At 36.7% G+C, this 20,165-nt stretch overlaps 2 protein-coding genes across 2 annotated transcripts in view; one reads left to right on the forward strand and one right to left on the reverse strand.

Moving 5' to 3' along the window:
• LOC144629503 (uncharacterized) overlaps window positions 1-20,165 on the reverse strand; it is a 317,369-nt gene that overhangs the window by 44,876 nt on the left and 252,328 nt on the right. The gene's annotated exons all lie outside the window — the stretch shown is intronic.
• On the forward strand, window positions 6,520-7,665 carry LOC144629501 (high-affinity lysophosphatidic acid receptor-like). The gene has a single exon (XM_078487722.1). The coding sequence runs from the start codon at window positions 6,533-6,535 to the stop codon at window positions 7,439-7,441; it is 909 nt and encodes a 302-aa protein (XP_078343848.1). The 5' UTR covers window positions 6,520-6,532; the 3' UTR covers window positions 7,442-7,665.

The following is a 20,165-nucleotide window of genomic DNA, read 5'->3' on the forward strand; positions in this document are numbered from 1 at the left end:
AAAACTTCGGGTTTTTCCAGCTGTTTAAAAATTGGCTTCCTGCTAAGAATTTTAATCACGTTACAATTTTAACAGAATATATATTTTAGGATACGAAGTTTTAATGACAAAGACTTAATTAAAATCTCAACTCGACATAACAACGTTCTACCCTTTTTTCATTCTCGAAAGTATTCAATATTTAATTTTTCTCACAATATCAATACGCTGTAAAGAAGACAGATAAGATAATGAAAGTCGACCTTGGTCTTCTGATAACTCCTATAACTCATTTGGATTAGTATTTTCAAGCGTGAATGCACTGCCATAAAATTAAAAAGCTAGCTTATTTCATGCCGTTAGAAAGTTATTTTTCCGGGTAGCTTTTGTGCGAGATTCGAATAGAAGCTAACTTAATTAATTATTTTGAGCAGTATTCCTCATGTGGTACTGTTTATCATGCTGTACAAGGTGGTGCTAACTTTAAAAAGTGTGTGGATGAAATTGATTTCAAGTGTGTGACCATTGCATGTGGCTCGGTTTATTAAGCTGAAAAAGGTGGTTTTCGCTATTTAATAAAACACTAGGTGTGACGCATTCAATATTATGCTAAACGAGGTTCTTTACTGCATTACGAATATCATTCATTCTCCAAAGATAAAGACATGGGTTAAGCGAAGAAGACAAAAATAAAAGCATCAAAGACACATTATATGATACGGCTATTGCTGAATTGTTACCTAGACTGAGATACACCCCAATAGATATAAGAAAAGGTAAAACACAGAAACAAAACAGAACTAAAATATAAATAATTGATACTACAGACTTCTTGTACTTTGCCAAGTTTATTGCCGGTTGACCAAAATTCTGACTCGGTTCATTTGCTTGCACTTGTAGTTGATGATGACGAATAATTCGGAACACTCTAAAATAGGCAGTTGATAGGGCAAAAAAGCAAAGCAAAATCATTATTAAAATCAAGGTATTTAACTCACGTACATAGGTTCCGTCTATGTCATTTAAAATTCGGAAAACCACCAAGGGAAATGGAATGAGCAACAGCGTTCCAACTGTTAGACATTTACGACTCGATGTAAGCGAGGATCGGCGAGACATGTGCAGCCATCGTTCAACGGACATGAGTGTTATAAGGAGAATTGTGATCGTAATAAAGTAGGTTGCACTGCCATCAGCAATAGTCGCTATGGTAACATAATGTGTTGGCTTGTTGCAAATAGCTTTCTCAGTGTTGGCTAAGAACAAGAACATTCTGGCACTATAAAAAGGCTGAGCAATGAGCCCGGTACAAAAGTCAGTTAGCGCTAACCCACTCAGAAGACTATGGAATGGTGTTCGCACAAAGGTCTTCTTCCGAATTGCCGCCAAAATCAGCCCATTTCCCACCACTGTCACTGGTGACGAAAAGGCGATGACGAGAGACGTTGAAAACGCAACTTGGTAGTAGAAAGATCCGTAAATATTATTATCTTCCTCTGAGATACAGGAGGCGGAAAAACTTTGTCGAGAAGAGGAGGTCGTATAGTTGAACATTGTCTTCATGTAGCTTTTTAAACGTGTTCAGTCACATTTATTGGATCTCTCTGGGTAAAAGAGATCAAATTGATCATGTCGAAGAAGTTGACCTCTTTTTCCTTTAAAAGATAAATAAAATGTAAGCTTGAAACATCGCTGGCGCTGTTTTTTTTTTTTTTTTTTTTTTTGGAGTCTATTATGTGCGGTCGTTTCACCTGCTAATTTGAATTAAATTACTGATGTTATTATTTTCAAATATGTCATTCATTCTTTTAAAATTATATTACATATATGTTTATTATTATTTTTTTTTTTTGCCTTTGTGATTTGTGCCGAAGTTCTGCTCGACATGTATTTAGGCAAAGTTATCTTACCGTTGTTAATAATATATATTTTTGATTTTATTACTGGATATTTTTTTTAAATTCCAGACCTTCTCGTTTTATTGTAAGTTCAGATTTCATATTTTAAGATTATTATTTGCACTATTTACAAATATTGCACCAATTAAATTATAAGGAAATTTAGAGAAGGAAAATATCAACAAGGAAAATATAAAACGGAAGAAAGAAAACTTGATATACAGCATCAGTAAATTAAGATGCGCTGAGTGACCAAGAGGCAAATGATTATGATGATTTTTAGGTATGATTGGCTGAGGCAATTTTTAACTGTCAAAAATTTTAAAGACTGTAAATAAAACCGACAGCAGTAAACTGTGCCACTTGTTGGCGAAAGTCAATATTTTAAACCGTTGTCTTGCTGCCCTTGGAAGCAAATGAAAATGGAAATATTAGAAGATTTACTAGGTGAGTACAGTGTATCCGTGGGGGGCTTAAGAGTGCTTGGAAATACAAAACTAGAAATCAATCGTCCCTTGACCCTGATTTCCTGTGATGTTAAGTTATTATAAATAGTGTTCTTTTCAATCGGAAAATTTTCAGGCCCATGAAAATTAATAAATGCAAAGCCTGAATTACAAAGTCAACATTAACAAAGCATTTCATCTTTTTGTCACTGTTGATTAAAGCGGCAATGAAAAGGAGAAGAAAAAGCACTTTCCAACGGCTTGTGTGATTGATGTTTCCTGCAAGTCGAAATTTTAAAAGCGTTGTAGTGATATAATATATATTTTAAGGAATTTAGGGAACTTTCCAAAGTGTTTTACCGGGGAAAAAGCCTTTTTTCGGAAGTTCGCCGAATTTTGAAACTGTGCGACCGATGGGACTGCGAGACTCAATATAGAAACAGATTCCATAATGACTTGGTACCATGCCAGCTTTATTGACGGGTTGCCCGGCTAACGTTTGTACTAACCCTAACCATTTATACTACTTAGGGGAGGGGCACTGTTGATTTTACAAATCATATGTGAATGCTGACCTTAACTAGTTGACCAAATGACAAGCTTAAGGCAATAAAGTCATGTTTATCAGGGTCGTAACCAGGTATATGGGATCAGGGATCGCAGCCTTGGGATCGGGATCACAGCCTCGGGATCGGGATCATGGACCCGGGATCCCGGGTCACAAGTCATTGGATCTGGATCGGCCAATCAGATGGGATCAGAATGGAATCAGGGATCAAATGTTGCCACATTTTGGGGATCAGGGATCAAAATGTAGAGCTTAAATTTGGGTTCAGCGATGAAAAAATATACCTGGTTACGACCCTGGTTTATGCCTGAGCGTAACTCGAAAGTGTGAATCGCGCTTTGAGTGTCGGCTGATACTATCCAAAACGATTGCAAAAGCTACTCAGAAGGGCTTAGGATTATGCAGTAATGCTGATGTACATAATAGCTACAATACACTGAGATTAATATTTTATAGCTACCCCGTAAAAAATGCTTACTCCCTACACAACACTTTCTTTGCTCCATTACGGATATCGTTCATTCTCCAAACGTAAAGGACTGGATTCAGCGATGACGACGAGAAAACAAGTATCCCAGACACGAGTGATGCTATTGTTATTTGCAAATTATTACCAAGAGTAAGATACACCCACAAACATACAATGTAAGGTAAAAAACAGAATGAAAAAAGCAAGATAATATAAAGGATCGAGATTACAGATTTTTTGTATTTCACCAAGTTTATTGCCGGTTGTCCAAAATTTCTAGAAGATTCACTGGTTTGCACTTGTCGCTGATGACGACGAATAATTCGGAAAACGTTCAAATAAGCAATAGCTGTGGTAAAAAAGCAACCCAAAATCATTACTGTAAATGCAATACTCAATTGTCGTGTATAGGAACCATTTACATCGTTTAAAAGCTGGAAAACAACGAAAGGTATTGGAATTGGAAGCAGCATGATGACAGCAAAATATCCACGGCGCGTTGTAACCATGGATCGTCGAGACATATGCAGCCATCGTTCAACAGACAATAGTGTTATAAGAAGAACCGAGATGGAAGTAAGGTAGTCTACAATCGCACGAAAAACAAGGGTGATAATAACTATTTCCTGATTTGTAGCCATCTTTGGATTTGCCAAGAACATCAAAGTAGTCGCAGCATAGAACGGCTGGGCGATGAGTCCTGTACACAAATCAGTGAACGCCAATCCACTAAGAAGAATATGGAACGGTGTTCTCACAAACGTCTTCTTCCAAACTGCTGCAAGAATCAGCCCATTTCCCACGACTGCTATCGGTGATAAAACAGCGATAACGATAGCATAAGAGAAGAAAATCTCATAAGGGTAAAATTCAAGCTCACGGGTTTTGTTATCTTCTGTGTTACAAGGAGTGAAGAAACATTCTTTTGTTGTGTTATCAAACATGGTCTAGCCTTGCCATTGAATGCTGGCAATCGAATTTGCTGTGTCGGTTAACCTCGATGAAGCTGAACACAACATTTGCAGTCGAATGGCAAGTTTGACTGAAATACATTTTTCCTGAACCTGCTCTTTGTGAACTGAAGTACTGTAAATTGGTAAAGTAAATTTGGATCTGCCTTTTTTAATTATCAGTTTATATATTTTCCAAATTATTCATTTAACTTCGTTTACAAGTTTGATGTGAATTGTTTGTCAAAATAAATTACTTCCTTCATTTAAACAAAACTAATTCTATTTTAATTTAATGGTGGTTTTAACAGGAAATGAACTGATTAGATTTTTAAAAAAAATGTGATTTGTGGGAAAAATGCAACTGTTAAGCCCGAAACGAAATATATGTTGACTCCCAGGAAAGAATTTTAATTACTTTCAAATTCAAACAAAATATATATTAAATAAACCCTACCATGCAAACAGACTTAATTAAATTCCCACCTTGACATTCACAATCTATCTTTCTTTTTTTTTAATTCTTAAGAACAAAGAATACCTACCTCCTCTTTCTGTCCGTGCACTGACATTTTCAAGCATACACAGTGACGGGGGCTTCATATTTTTTAAAAGTTAAACCTCGGACGTACAAGGGGGGCAGGATGCCAGTGACAAGAAATCTTATCTACCAAAGTTAAGGTTATGTTAAAATTCCCATTGGCTACGGTGTTATAATTTCTTTAAACTGGATCGGATTATACCAAAAGTCCGCATTGCTCTTCTGATGACTCGACCGTTATTTTACTCTTATCTACTTGATAATGAACTCAAGATGAGTTCGAAACGTCGTGGCTTATTTTCGCTTATTTTTATACTTAATTATTACAGTGTATTAGTGAAAATGGTGCATGACTGAGTTACTGAACGTTCTCAACATAGCATCTCGGTTACATTTGCAAATAACTGCCGGGCGAAGAAGGTTGTCAGTTGACTTAAGTACGTGCTGCCACCTTTATATACAATTTGGTGGCTTACAAACGGAAATCTAAACAAGCAAATGACCGATACTGTGTAGATACCATCCCTTACTGGCAGAGCGCGACCAGTACACCGCGCCTGAGTTAAAATAGTAAATCGAGGCAAAATTCGTTTATTTTCATTGAAGCAAGTTCATTTATGCCTCCGTTTTTCGCCGTATCCCGATCTTCTTGTATATGTCGTTTGTTATTGTTTGTTTTCTCGTTTTAAATTTGCAGTACGCTGCTGTCTTCGCTCTTTGTATGTTGTACGTACAATAAACCCGATTCAACGATTATCATTGCTGGTGTGTTCGCTGCAAAACTAAATCAGAAGTAACGAGACGTACATAATTGAACAATCGATATCTGCCCTGTAAGAAAATACAGCAGTGAACAAAACTGCCACCATCCCTCAGGCTATTTGCTTTCTTAATAGAATACTATATCGAACACTCCAAGAATTCATGTACTGAGTAATAGTCGGGGTAGGAAATTTACTGTCATATTTGTTGTCCTCCAATACAAACATTTCTGCAATAAAAAGCAAACAGGGCAAAAAATAAATAAAGTAACAAAAAGTCAGCAGGTGAAACAACCTGCATCTAAACTCCTTTCTAAAAGTTCGGTTAGAAAAGCATCATCGTTTTCATTTCAGCTAATCTTCTTTTAAACGCTGAGCCACAATCAATACAAAAGTTTATTAAAAACTAAAATTTTGTCTTTGGTTATTTGACACTAACATGTCTTTCATATTCACTAAAACTTTGGCGTGCATTCAATAGGCGGATTTACCATAACAAAGGTACCCTATCTACACTGTTAAGTTTTGTTAGCTTTATGAAAGAAACCACTTACTTGATTATTGTTTATTTTTCCCTCCTCAAACTTGAAAGGTGGCCAGTTTTAATTCCAAGGTTTCATTCGCTTTTTTGGTGACTCACTTTTGACAGCTACGAGGTTGAGCAATCCCGGCATTGCCACTCAATATAACCAATTTACACAAAACTCTAAGAACAGAAGACGACTGAAATTGACGACAGCGCAGAAAAAGAAATTCTGTAATAAAAAGTAAACAAGTCAAAAAATTAAAATAATAACAACAGCCATTGAAAATAGGCACCTGGAGAAACGATCACGTTCTAACACTTGAAATTCAAAACATTATCATTTTCATTTCACAAGCCAGCTAAACCCGGGCAACCCGATTATCAAAGCTGAGCCATGTTCAATAACACAACATCGTCTCCACTATGTAGTGCCACAACGCTGGTTACGTTTTCAATCGCAACTTCTATCATTATCGCCGTTTTGTCGCCGGTGGCGGTAGCGGGAAATGCCTTGATTTTAGCGGCAATTTGGAAGAAAACGTTTGTGCGAACAACGTTTCACAGTCTTCTGAGTGGATTAGCATTCACTGATTTGTGCACAGGACTCGTCGCCCAGCCTTTCATTGCCGCACCCACTCTGATGTACCTGGCAAACGCAAGAGTGGCCAACAAAAAGGGATTGCTTAGCACCGTTACGGCAATCGGCGAGAGCAGCGCTATCTATTTTATTTCCGTCACGGTTCTTCTAGGAACACTCATGTCCATTGAACGATGGCTGCACATGTCTCGACGATCCTTGACTACATCACGTCGTGGATGCTTCACTGTTACAATTTTGTCGCTCATTCCGATTCCCACGGTTGTCTTTTGCGTATTAGGGCATGTTTATCAAAAACATAGAAGTTTGGTTACTATTTTAGTAATTACACTGATGTTCTTAAGTTATCTTACCACGTCATTTGCGTATTTTAAAGTGTACCGCATAATTCGCCATCACCAACATGAAGTACGTGCAAGCGAAGCATCCCAGAATTTTGGTCGACAGGCAATCGACCTGGAGAAATACAAGAAGTCTGTGGCCTCGATGATGTATATTGTACTGCTATTTTCTTTCTGTTTTATTCCTTATATTGTCCTTACTGGAGTCAGTCTTAGTCTAGAAGAGAATCTGGAAATGAATGCCGCACTTAAGGCGTCCGTTGTTCTTGTATTCCTGTCTTCTTCGCTCAATCCAGGTCTTTACCTGTGGAGAATGAATGACATTCGTAGTGGAGTGAAAAAATTATTCTGCAAAGAAGGCTGAACAAAATTTAAAAATATTCTTTCATATAGTTACATTGATCGCCCAACAACTGAAGTTTTGTAAATTAGAAAACATCCCTACTGTCTTATTACGACTTTACAAAAAACTTGAGGCAAAAATACTTGGGGCAATCAAACAAGTTAAGTGTGAGTGAAAGCTTTTCAAACGAAATAGATATTTGCAGTTTTTCAGTAAAGAAGCCTAAAACAACTAAGCTTTATGAAATGTAAATGACTCTGGCAAAACAAGCACCTGCGGGTACCTACCTTATTTACTCATTGAAATATCTGAGCACATAATCTACAAAAGTGTCATGAGGCTTATCTAAACAGAAACTGCTCTGTTTGATAGAAGTCCACTTTACCGTTTCGTCTATTCCAATAATGTAAGTTTCATATACCCGTTGTGATAAATACAGCTAGAAATATAACGAGTTTTTTTGTTGTTGTTATGAAATAACAAACACTACGGAGACCTTCTTCTTGTTCTATTCATCAGGTAAACCAACGAGAAATAGAAGGATATATACGGTAGATAAAGTTATTTCACAAGAGTCACATCTGTGTAGCAGGTTTTTTATGGTGAACGTGGACAATTTCAAAGTTTGATTTTTTTTGATCCGCTTTTCTCGCCAATAACAAAAAATTTGTTTGCTCCTAAATACGAAGAAGCTTTTACTTTACTTTACTGCCATTTCCGTAAGGCACAATTGGGTAGTTCATAAACGGAAATAATAAAAGCAATTGTAAATACGGCCTACACATGAAATAAAAGCTGCCAATGAAAATTCTTTGCAAGTTGACATTTAATAAATTGAGTTGTCGATGACCATTCACTTATATCCTGCTTTCTTCATTTTAACAGTAAGTAACCGTTCTAAAAGACGGCAAAATTGAACCCTCAATTTTCTACTACTTATTTTCACTTTAAAGTGCTCAATAGAATGTTAAACAGAACTCCCTTTATGGATTCGTTCATTTCTTACATTTTGTCAAGCTTGATTGGTTATCGGTGAAAAGATATGTCCAATAAAAATAAAGATGGGCCATAGGTAGTAATAAATAGGCAATATTTTCTGCGTTTTTCATTGCAATTGCCAGTGACCCGTTCTAAATAAATGCGAAATTGAACCCACAACTGTCAAACTTACTTTCACTATAAAGTGCTTAAAAAGCTATCAAACAGGATTACCTTATAGAATAAATTTATTTTGTACATTTTGTCACGGATAATCGATTGTCACTAAAAAGCTATCTCCAATAAAAGGGAATCTGGGCAAAAAGCAGTAATAAAATTTAATTAAAGATAGCAAGCAGGTGAAATTAAATGATTGACATTTAAAACTTAGGCTCTAACAACTGGAATTAAAATATTTGTTTCATTGCGTTGTAACTGCACACCCTGTTCTACCCAGAAAATGAGACTTGAAAGCTACCGAGAGTGAAACATGTTCAGTAACACGACATCCCCTCTTTCACGTAATTCTTCTATCGTAGGTTCGACAACGAACACGGCAAAATTAACTTTTGAATTTGCAACTGCTACGATTCTCGCCGTTGTAGCACCTGTGGCAGTGGCGGGAAATACGCTGATTTTGGCGGCAATTTGGAAGAAGACGTTTGTAAGAACACCATTTCATATTCTTCTGAGTGGATTAACCCTCACTGATTTGTGTACAGGACTCATCGCTCAGCCATTGAACGCCGCGGCCACTTTGGTATACGTAGCAAACCCTAGTGTAGAGAACGATAGGTCTCCTCTTATCACCTTAATCGGCAAATGCAGTGCCATCCACTTTATCTCTATAACTGTTCTTCTTATAACACTTATGTCCATTGAACGATGGCTACACATGTCTCGACGATCCTTGGTTACATCGCGCCGTGGATGTTTCATTGTTTTCATTCTGTTGCTAATTCCCACTCCTACAGTTGCTTACCGCGTTGTAGCCAACGTACATGAGACACAGTCAAGAAACATTGACATAATGGCTATTTCTCAGATGCTCTTGTGTTATCTTATCACTTCATTTGCCTATTTTAAAGTTTATCGAATTATTCGTCATCACCAACAGCAAGTACAAGCAAATGAAACTTCCCAGAATTTTGGCCGACAAGCAATAGATTTGGCAAAGTACAAGAAATCTGTGGCTTCTATTTTGTACATTGTAGTGCTATTTTCTTTCTGTATTATTCCTTTTATTGTCTCTTGTTGGGTGTTTATAAATGTACCAGTTACTTTTAAAACACTCGTGGCCCTTAGGGTGTCGCTGGTGCTTTTATTTTTGTCGTCTTCACTCAACCCAGGTCTTTACGTTTGGAGAATGAAAGATATTCGTAATGGAGTGAAACAGTTGTTCTGTAGCTAAAGAAAGTGATATTAACTGAGTGACTCGGTGACGTGGATTGTGGGGGATTGTACATAATATGACAAATCTAACGCCGAAGTAATTACCAGGCGAGTGCAGTAACGAAGGCTGTTGTTTTGAATTTGTTGATTAAGAAAAACCCGCGAGTAAGAACCTGATTTTTCCAGGTTAGCCTAAACAGATTCTTGCGTAGAATTTAATGGTAGTTAACACAAATTTAGGCTTTTCAGGTTCTTAATAGGTTTTTATTTTCTGAAGAAAATTTACATTGATGTTAATATAACTTTTAGTGTTTGTGTAAAAATGAAGCACTGATCATTTAGAATATGACATTATATACATGCACAGTAATGCTTTATTCAAACTTATTTCCCAAAGGTAAACATTTTTAATCAACGTTATATTAGAAAATAGAACCTGTTTCAAAATTTTAGGCCTAACAGGTTTTTATAAAAAATGGGGTCTAATTTGCAAATTTTAGCCTAACAGGTTCTTAATTCCTAGGTTCTTACTCGCGGGTTTTTACTGTATTAGTTTTTTCTGAATATTTGTTTATTTCATATGAAAACCTTGCTTGCTACCAGAGCTCTGAGAATTGTAAATAACCAAGAGACGAGAATGCTCCCTTGATGAGCGTGTGACGTAGATAAAATCTGAGTCTTAAACAGGAGCAAGAACAAATTGACCTTCAGCGCATCGAGCGGGTACTCTAATCTCTGACCCAACAGAGGCTATTTACTAGGTACATATGTGACACACGCCCTGCATACTGCTGTCCAGGCGTCCTGTTTGAGTTAAAGAAAGAAAAAAGGGCGTACACTAAGGGGGTTCAATAAGGGCTAATTGTATTTCATTATCACATGGTGATATATTTATTGATTCCACTCTATATCGGAATTTGTAACATTGTTTTATATATGTATATATTAACATTGTTAAAATACACGTTGTAAGATAAATAAGCCTCTAGCATCACTCGAAATTAAATTGAACAAACTACATTCCAACTAGGACTTAATTAAAATAACTAATCCATAGGCGGCGGAGCAAGGGGGCAGGAGGGCTGTAGCCCCTCCCCCCCCCCACCCCACCACCCCCCCCCCCCTCCCCCCAACGAAAATTGGGGAGGGGGGCTTAGCCTCCCACGTTTTGGTGCCAAAAATATCTCATCAGGCGATGAGGTCGATTGTTTACGCGTCGCTATTTATGCACGTTGGTTCGCTGTGATTGGTGTATTTCGATCCTCATTATTATTCCGACTAACAGATAATGTTCCCCCAGAGGTCCGCTTAGTGGTTGAACGGCTGTTGTGTTTCTGCTCAGTCGTAGGAATCCATGTTTAAGGAATTTAAATTACGCTGTCTCTATTAATGTTACTAGGACGAAATCTTATTTGGATAGCCTCTTTGACCCTGCGTGTGTATCGGTGAGGGTCTCGATCGAAAAACTTGACTTGATTCCATAAAGGAAAATGCCCCGTTTCTTTTCCATGCTCCGAAACTGCGGAGGTTTGCGTTAAAGAGCAAACCGTATGTCTCTGTCGTGTTCTTTTATCTAACCTGCGATCAGGCGTTATTTTGTTTTCTGATTGGTCAGAAAACAAAAGGCAACATTAGAACTCTATCCTGATTGGCTAATTGAGTTCAAGTCTAATTTCCGGTCCAAAAATATCGCGCGTAGATGATTGTTATCATGGCGGGTGTTGAGTGGAATGTAGAGAGCGAGTTCTTCTAGCTTTTAAAAAAATCTCTCAAGAGTTTTGTTCACAAAACATTTAAAGACGAACAAAGGGAGTGTATTCGACGAATAGGTTGTGAAAGAAAAGATGTTTTGGCGGTGCTTCCGACGGGATTCGGCAAGAGCGTGATCTACCACCAATGGTGTCGAAGATGATCACACCACCAAAGACGCCAGACGATCGTGCCAGTGACGAAAACTACGACCTTGAAATGTCTGACCTGAGCCTTACACAAAATCAGCCTTTGCTGAAAACAAATGTTAAAAAAATCCGATCAGCTCTTTCAAAAAGGGTAATTCAAACACATGTTTGTGAGTGTAAAAATATAATTTGAAGGCGCTAATCATACTTATCTGATGGCATCGCCGACATTCTCGACGACGTTGACAGATATTTTAATTAGGGGGGGGGGGGGGCAGACGACTTGACAAGTAATTGTATCAGGCTTTCCTTTTTTTCCCCTTCCCTCTGCCGCGAAAAAAAAGGAAGCCTGATCGCAGGTTATCTTTTATCCTGTCTTGTATCGCGCTCCCTGTTTCCCCTATATATACTTTGCCGCATTCACATGGAATTTCGTAGACAACATTGTCTTTCGTTTTGGCTTTTTTGTGAGCTTGCCTTTATGCCGTCGTATTGCTGTTGAAACGTCACGCCCAACATCTCAAAGCGATTCTATCGTGAGGCAAACTAATAAACTTTCATTCCTATCTTACTCCACTAATATTCGCATCTTTAACGACAATTTCACTTTTGTTGGCAGAATTAAGCAAAAATAATTCATAGAACCTTAAGGAAATAACACGATACCAGCAAATTCGGAACTGGCTCAACACACTTACAAGTGATTGTTAACACTATGTATAAAACATGAAACAATTCCGTGATTGGAAATAAAGTAGGCGACACTAAAAATAAATCTAATGAAAATTACTGTTGCGTCGATGACTAGTCAGAAAACATGTCAAAAGCAAAGCAGACAAGGTCGAAGCTTTTTTTCATTTTTTTTTTTTTGCTTTAACGTAGAAAGCAATATAGTTGTCAACATCGTCATCAACTCTCGGTTACGCGAAGGCGTGAAAAAAAACGTGATTTTAAATTGAACACGAGAAAAGAAATTTTTTGTCTCCAATCAACCATGCATTCTCTAAAGATTTTGCTGCCATTTTCCAAACAAATGTTTCCAATTTTTTTTTGAAAATTACCGAAGATGACCGAAGAACACCGAAGATTTCCGTAGTTGCTCGATGACTTCTGAGAAGGGTCTGGAGATTTTTCGACTCTTCTTTTGGTGAAAGGGTGAAGTGTGGCATCAAACGCAATCAATTAGAGTTTCTTAGGGTTGCAAATCCTTGTAATGAATGTTATGAAATCCTTGTTAAACACCGCAGTTAATATATAATGAGTAGTGATCTTTTCTAATTTTCGTTGCAAAGCAGCTTCTTTATTAATTGTTTCACCCCATTGCGAATATCATTCATCCTCCAGAGGCAAATGAGTGGATTAAGTGCAGAGGACAAAAACAGAAACATCAATGTTATTGTAAATAACATCTCCAATTCAGAATGATTGTATCGAAAAGAAAGACCAATGAAGATAATAAAGGGCAGGTAACTGATGTAGAAAACTCCTAAAATGTACAAGATTGTGAAAACAGATTTTTTGTACTTCGCCAGGTTTATACCCGGTTGGCCAAAGCTGTGATGCGGTTCGTATGCTTGAACTTGCTGTTGGTGACGACGAATTATTTGGAAAACTTTAAAATAGGCCAACGATGTGGTAATGAGACATAACAATAAAATGAGGATCAGTATGGCATTTGCCACGAATCGGTGAATATTCTTCATCAGATTTGACAAACGAAATGCTCAAACTGGTATATGAAGAAGCATCATTACTGTTGCAATAACAAAGGATCGACGCATAGTCAGCACAGATCGACGAGTCATGTGAAGCCATCTTTCGATAGACATAAATGTTAGAAGTGTTAGAGTTAAAGAGCTAAAATATGTGCCACTGCCTTCAGCAATAGATCTTGCATAGAAGAGGAAAGAAAGTTGCTTTTGTGCTTCTTGAGAATTGTTTAAACAAATCATTTCAGTTGCAATGTGAAAAGGCTGGGTAATGAGTCCTGTACAAAGATCGGTAAACGCCAAGAAACAAAATAGGATATAGGAAGGTGTTCTAAGAGACTGGTTTTTCAAATTGTTGCCATTTTTAAAACATTCCCCACCACTGCCACCGGCGACAAGATGGCGATGATGACTGAAACTGAGAGAGTTATGGCACCCTGTTTTCTTTCGATACCGTCCGAGCTCGAGTGGCAAGGACTGTAGTAGCTATACGAAATAGATGGAGACATTGTAACTTCCTGTCCGTGGAACCTTAAAGAGGAAATGACGATTTTTCTATAGCGCGGATGACAAGTGTTAAATTGTCTTTTTCGATTTACATTTAAGTATCTCCTAAGTATTTCCTAACATGGACAATTACTTCTCCTAAAGTAATTAAAGAAAGAGTACAATATAAAGTGATATTACAAAATCGCAACAGTGTCACTGCTATGTTTACCCTTTCTTTGACTGGTGTGTCATTTTGCAAAAACTAAATTGAAATTTAATTAGAGCTGACAGCGCTTCTTCCGAAGCGCAATAAACATCCGATGGAAATGGCAAGAAAAATGTCACAGTTATATCTTACATGATCACTGACCAGCAGTACTAAAGTAATTTTGGGCTAATGATAAACGCGTGCAGATTCCCACGATTAACATCAAATATAAACTAATCAATATAATTGGATTCTACTACCTTTGCAAAATTCTCTAAGGGGAAAATTAACAATAAAGTGACTTAGAATCCGTATCTCCTTCTGTATATAAAAGGTGCACTGAGTTTCCTACACCAACAAGATAAAAACACGTAAATTGCTAAGTTGTCCAATGATAATGTACTTCTATAATTCCAACGTCAGACCCATAATAGGAACTTAGAAAAGGAATCGAAATGTTGGCAATGAAATCCTCGTTATGTTTTAGTAAATGTCAATTCAGAAAGCCACTCTTCGAATTTCAGATAATTAATAAAAGCCAATAAAACATGAAACAAATATTAAAGCAGACATTGACAAAATGTTTCTTTCTCTGTCATTTTCTTTTTTTTTTTTTTTTGCTCATCGCGCTGCCTCCTTTGGGCTACGGTTCGGAAGGCCTGCTCTCATCCGATCATTCTATTTTCTTCTGAATGGTAAAATACTGAAAGGAAATCGTCCCTTCACTTGGCCTAAAAAGTGTTTTTTTAGTGTTCTTTTTTGTGAGGAAATATCGAAGATATGCACCTTTTGTTTTGATAAGTGTGCTCGAAGTCAGTGTACAATACAAGTGAAAATTGATGAAGTGCATGAAACCGAAGGCCCGTTTTTATTGTTTAGTGATTTTAATGTTACTTCTTCGAGCAAAATGTTTTATTTTCATTTTTAGGATCTCTTTAATCCTTAAAGCTCAAACAAAATTTTAATTTTTATGATGTAAAATCGTATTTGGATTTTTAAAGAATTGCTGATGTTCAAATGGAGTTTGAGGTAAATATTAGGAAGTAACCTAAATAAAAATGTCGTATGAATATCATAAGAGTACTAAATAAGCACGTTTCACATTTTTCGTGTTCCAGGCTCTCGGTAGTTGGGGGAAGGGCGAAAAACGCGGGCGAGCGAGGACTAACGAGTGGGGAAGTGAGCCTGGAACAGGCTAATTAATCGGGCGTGGCCGATTTATAGTTTACCCTTTGGTCGTCCTAGAGCATAGTCTCCTGGCGCGGCCAAAAAGACGGGGATAGCTTGGGGTTGCTACAAAACCGCTACGGGTGACGCATACCGCAATGGTTTTCATTTTAGTTTTGACAGGAAATCGTTGCAGGCACACTTGGTCGACTTTTGGGTTAATGTGTAATCAGGTTGTGTTTTTTTGCTTCGGCGGAAGGACAGAGAAAAAAGCTTACGGGGCAAAGTACAGTATGGAGCCCAGTTCTCGGCCACTTTTGACGTAAACTTGTATTTCTTACCTCAGAAGAACCGCAGAAACTTGAAATTTCTCCCAGAGCTAGCTACATTATTCAGCTTTTTGGTGTAAAGCTATCGATCGGTCAAAAATTAATTTGCCTGAGCAATAATAAAAATAAAAGCTCCATTTGTGGGCCCAGTTCTCGGCCACCTTGGCCCAGTTCTCGGCCACTAAAAAGCTTGTGCGTAATTATCTGTAAAAAAAAATGCTCAATTAATTTTCACAGTCATAAAATCACTCTGTAAACCTATTTATGTTATATCGATCCCAAATTATTTTTATGAGGCTTTGTTTTACTTTAGAAAAGAAGGATTTTAACGCGCCTAGTTGCCTATGTGCAGGTTCTAGCAACGCATTGTGTGACCCGTGCATTTAGATGGTTTATTTTGCAGTGAAAAGGTCTTGAAAGATTTAGGTGTTGTAGAAATAATAGACAAGACAAGAGTCAGCTCAAAACTTAGAGATAAGATTGAACTTTATTTTTAAAACATTTATTTCTTTCATTCTGGCAGCAGCAGATGAAATTATATTAAAAACCAAGCGCTAAGCTGTGATAGCGAGCAGAGTGGCCGAGAACTGGCAAATACGCAAACGTCGCAAGAAAAACTTTCGAAGTAAATTAAGACCAAAAAATACAACGGTTCAACGAAAAGTTAACTAAAGCAGAAAGCTGAATTATTCTACGTTTCACATGCCAAAAATTAGCTCGTATGGTGGGGGCTTTTGGATAAAATACGAATTTAACTACATCCATGAATTTTAAGGAGCCGTAAACAAACAAATTTTTCGGGAATGCAAATTCACCTACCTCCGCGTAAACTCGACGTGTGAGCTTTCTATATCGAATTGAACGATCAAACTCAAGACACTTAAAGCACATGAATCAGTCTATCGTTTGAAGGAAATACCTTTTTCTTTTAATTCAACTGGAGTGTGAAAAAAAGCGTTAAACACAAAGTGGCCGAGAACTGGACCCGGCCGAGAACTGGGCCCCATACTGTACTGATATTCACCATTGTGAAATTGCACTTACTTTGACAAGTTAAAGTTATTTTTGTAAATGAAAAAGGTAACGTCATTGATGTCACGCAGTGTTTTTTTTAGCAAACTAGATGGTTTGCTGGTTTCTGACTATGAATGGGGGTGTGATCTTGCGGTATATTTTTTGAGCCTGACTCCGCCGTAAAACTTTTTTTTTATTTAGCAAGAACTGTGTCGATTTTCATTTCTGAACAATTGGTCGTCAAGTCGTTTGTCACAAAGAGTAGAATGTTTGTACAGCATGTTTTGGAATTATTTTAGATTTGGTTAGTAAGACGCTTCTGAAGACCTGAGCAAAACATTGGGAATGTACAGTATTAATAGGAACTTGAATGGAATTTTTCACAAGTTGGATAAAGGTATCAACTGAAAAAAAATGGACTTCAAAATGAGAACTTGGATTTTGTTGTAATTAAATTTTATCGCGGATTGGATGCATAATATCACGGCTTTGAAAGTCTTCAAATAATTAGAAAGGTTCCTTTCTTCCTTTTGATCTTATTGTTATTTTCATGTATTGATTATTCGAAAGTGGTTTTCGTTGATACGAAAAAAAAACGGGTTTTCACTGAATTGCTTGAAGTATTTTTAGACGTGATAATATTGGTTTAATCAAATTACATTGTGCACGAAATATTTGTTATTCTTTTGTCTTGAAACTTTGAGGAAATTGAAATTTTTGTTTGACAGTAGTGTATGAAAGGCATTTTATAGAACTGAATAAAAAATAAGAAACATTGATAAAGGTTATTTCAAAGATTTATTTTGCCTGATTTTGAAGGGTTTCAGGAGTTTTAAAGAGTGCTGGTAAACGGCTGTATGTTGTTTGTGATTACGGATCTTAGTTAGTTTCGAACGCTCTAATTTTTGAAAGGTTAAAACAGGTTAAAACCGGGCGGTTTCATGAGTTTTTTGGGTAGAAAGGTACGGTGGTGGTCAAAAAAAAAATGTTTAGAAAGGAATGACTGTAGTAGCACGTAAGTCGGAGGTTTGCGTGAGTCACGGGGTATAGTATGCGTGAGCTGGATTTCCGGCGTCATAACGGCATGTTTTGTTAATCGGGCGTGGCCGATTTATAGTTTACCCTTTGGTCGTCCTAGACGATAGTCTCCTGTCGGCTAAAAATTACGGGGATAGCCTGGACCAATCGGTTTCATTTCAGTTTTGTAGGAATACTGGGTCGACTTTTGGGCTAATCTGCAATCTGGTTCTCTTCTTTGCTTCGGCGGGAGGACAGAGGAAAAAGCTTAAGGGGTAAAGTACTAATAATCACCATTGTGAAACTGTAGTTGCTTTGACAAGTTGAAGCTATTTTTGTAAATAAAAGGGGTAACGTCATTGATGCCACGCAATGTTTTTGTGGGAAACTTTTGAAACTAGACGCTTTGCAGGTTTCTACAAATAGCAGTGTGATCTGGCGGTACATTTTTTTGAGGCGGACTCCACTTTAAAACTATTTTTTATATATTTAGCAAGAAGTATGTCGATTTTCATTTCCGCACAGTTGGGCGTCAAAGTCGCCTGTCACAAAGATTAGAATGTTTGCACAACTTGGTTTGGATATATTTTAGATTTGACTAGTGACGTTAGTAAGACACTTCTCAAGACATCAGCAAAACATTGGCAGTGTACAGTATTGGTGTGAACTTGAATGAATTTTTTACGAGATCAGTAAAGCTATCGAATAAAAAGATGACTTGAAAATGAAAACTTCGAATAATTATAATTAAATACCAATTGAATTTTAGATGAGAAATTCCGGAAGTGACATCTGTGTTTAAAATAGGAATTTTTGTACAACTTAAAGTTCCGAAAAAAAGACCACATGTTTGGTAAAAATCATAGACAAACATGATCAGGAAAACAAAACAGGCCAATTGGTTTTATTCACGAAAATACAACTTTCTTGAGAATGAGTTTGTAAACAAGACAATGAAATCGAATTACATTTCACACGAAATTTGCATACATTTGAACTTGCAAAAAGAAGTATCTCTGCCGAGACATAATAGCGTCAGACCTTACATTAATAATTATTGTATTCTGATCTGATTGTTATTTTTTATGCATAACTATTTGAAAGTGGTTCTCATCGATGAAAACAAAACGGTTTTTCATTCACTGCTTGAAGTATTTATAGACGTGAAAACATTCGCTTAATCAAATTACATTCTGCACGAAATATTTTGTATCCATTTGTCCCGAAACTTTGAGGAAATTGAAATCTTTGTGGACAGTACTGCATAAAAGCAGTTTATAGAATTGAATAAAAAGATAAGAACCATATTGATAAAGGAAATTTTAAAACTTTATTTTGGTTCATTTTGACGAAATTCAGGATTTTCAAAGACTGCCAGTAAACGGCTGTATGGTAGCGGGCAGAAGTCGGTTCGTTCTGAATTTTTCAATACGGTATACAAGTTACAGGTCAATAAACAGACCCTCTGTACAGTAAAAAACGTTTTGGGAACAAACCATTGTGAACTCATTTTCTATGTTGATCAGTAAAAATCCTTAGTACGACATGGGACTTGTTATCAAGTTTGTTAGTACGTTAATACTGCAAGGTGTATAACCTCAGAGAATTATTATCAGTGTGTTTTGTTTTATTAGCGGTTTATACTCCAAGGTCTTGGAATGGGAGATCAAAATTAAGGCAAATTTCTGACATTATCTGATTGCTTGGCACAGATTAGTACGATACTTAATTGGTTAGGAAATTTAAACAAACATTAAATTGAATGAGAGTAGAAAGGGAGGGACAGGTGGGGGTGAAAGGCTAAGGAGATGGAAAGGGAGGGAGAAATCGGCATCAGAAGACATTTTTAAGAAGAACCTAAAAACTTATCTTTTTAAAGAAGCCTATGACATTTAATTTTTATTTCTTATACATGTTTACTTTAAGTCCAGTTAAATAATCATGATATTTTTAGTTTTTAAATTTTTAACTTTTAAAACTTCACTCTCTGCATGTATAGATATTTTAGCTCAAAGATTAATTTAGTTAGGTATTTTTATATTTTATTTTTATTTTTTAGCATAGTGATTGTAAAGCGCTATGAAAGATTAGCTAAATAGCGCTATAGAAATGATTATTATTATTATTATTATTATTATTAGAATTAAAATCCATGCTTGGTTATATCACGCAACCTTTGACTTCTGTTGTTTTCTCACAAGAACAAAAATTAAGATGGGGTTCTACCTGAATTTGAATGGAACTTTAAGAGATTTAAAGAAGGGATTGAAGAAAAGAATGGAAACACCTTCAAACAGTTGACCCCCTCGCAAGAGCACTCCGGGTTGTCAGGAGACTGTTTGGTGTCCGTCCACCAATTTTTAACTTCAAATTCAAATTTTAAAATCACATTAAATCTTCAATATTTCTTATTTGTCTACATTTTACTAATCCTTTGAGAAAAACTATCGCCTCCCAGACATCCCCCAAAATCGTTCAAAAATTAACAAAATACTGCAAAACAAATATATATGGGATAAGTAAAGCTTTTTTGGATTCCTTGAA

This window comes from Oculina patagonica, chromosome 11, assembly GCF_052425735.1.
Source record: "Oculina patagonica isolate OP01 chromosome 11, crgOcupat, whole genome shotgun sequence".
Lineage (NCBI taxonomy): Eukaryota > Metazoa > Cnidaria > Anthozoa > Scleractinia > Oculinidae > Oculina > Oculina patagonica.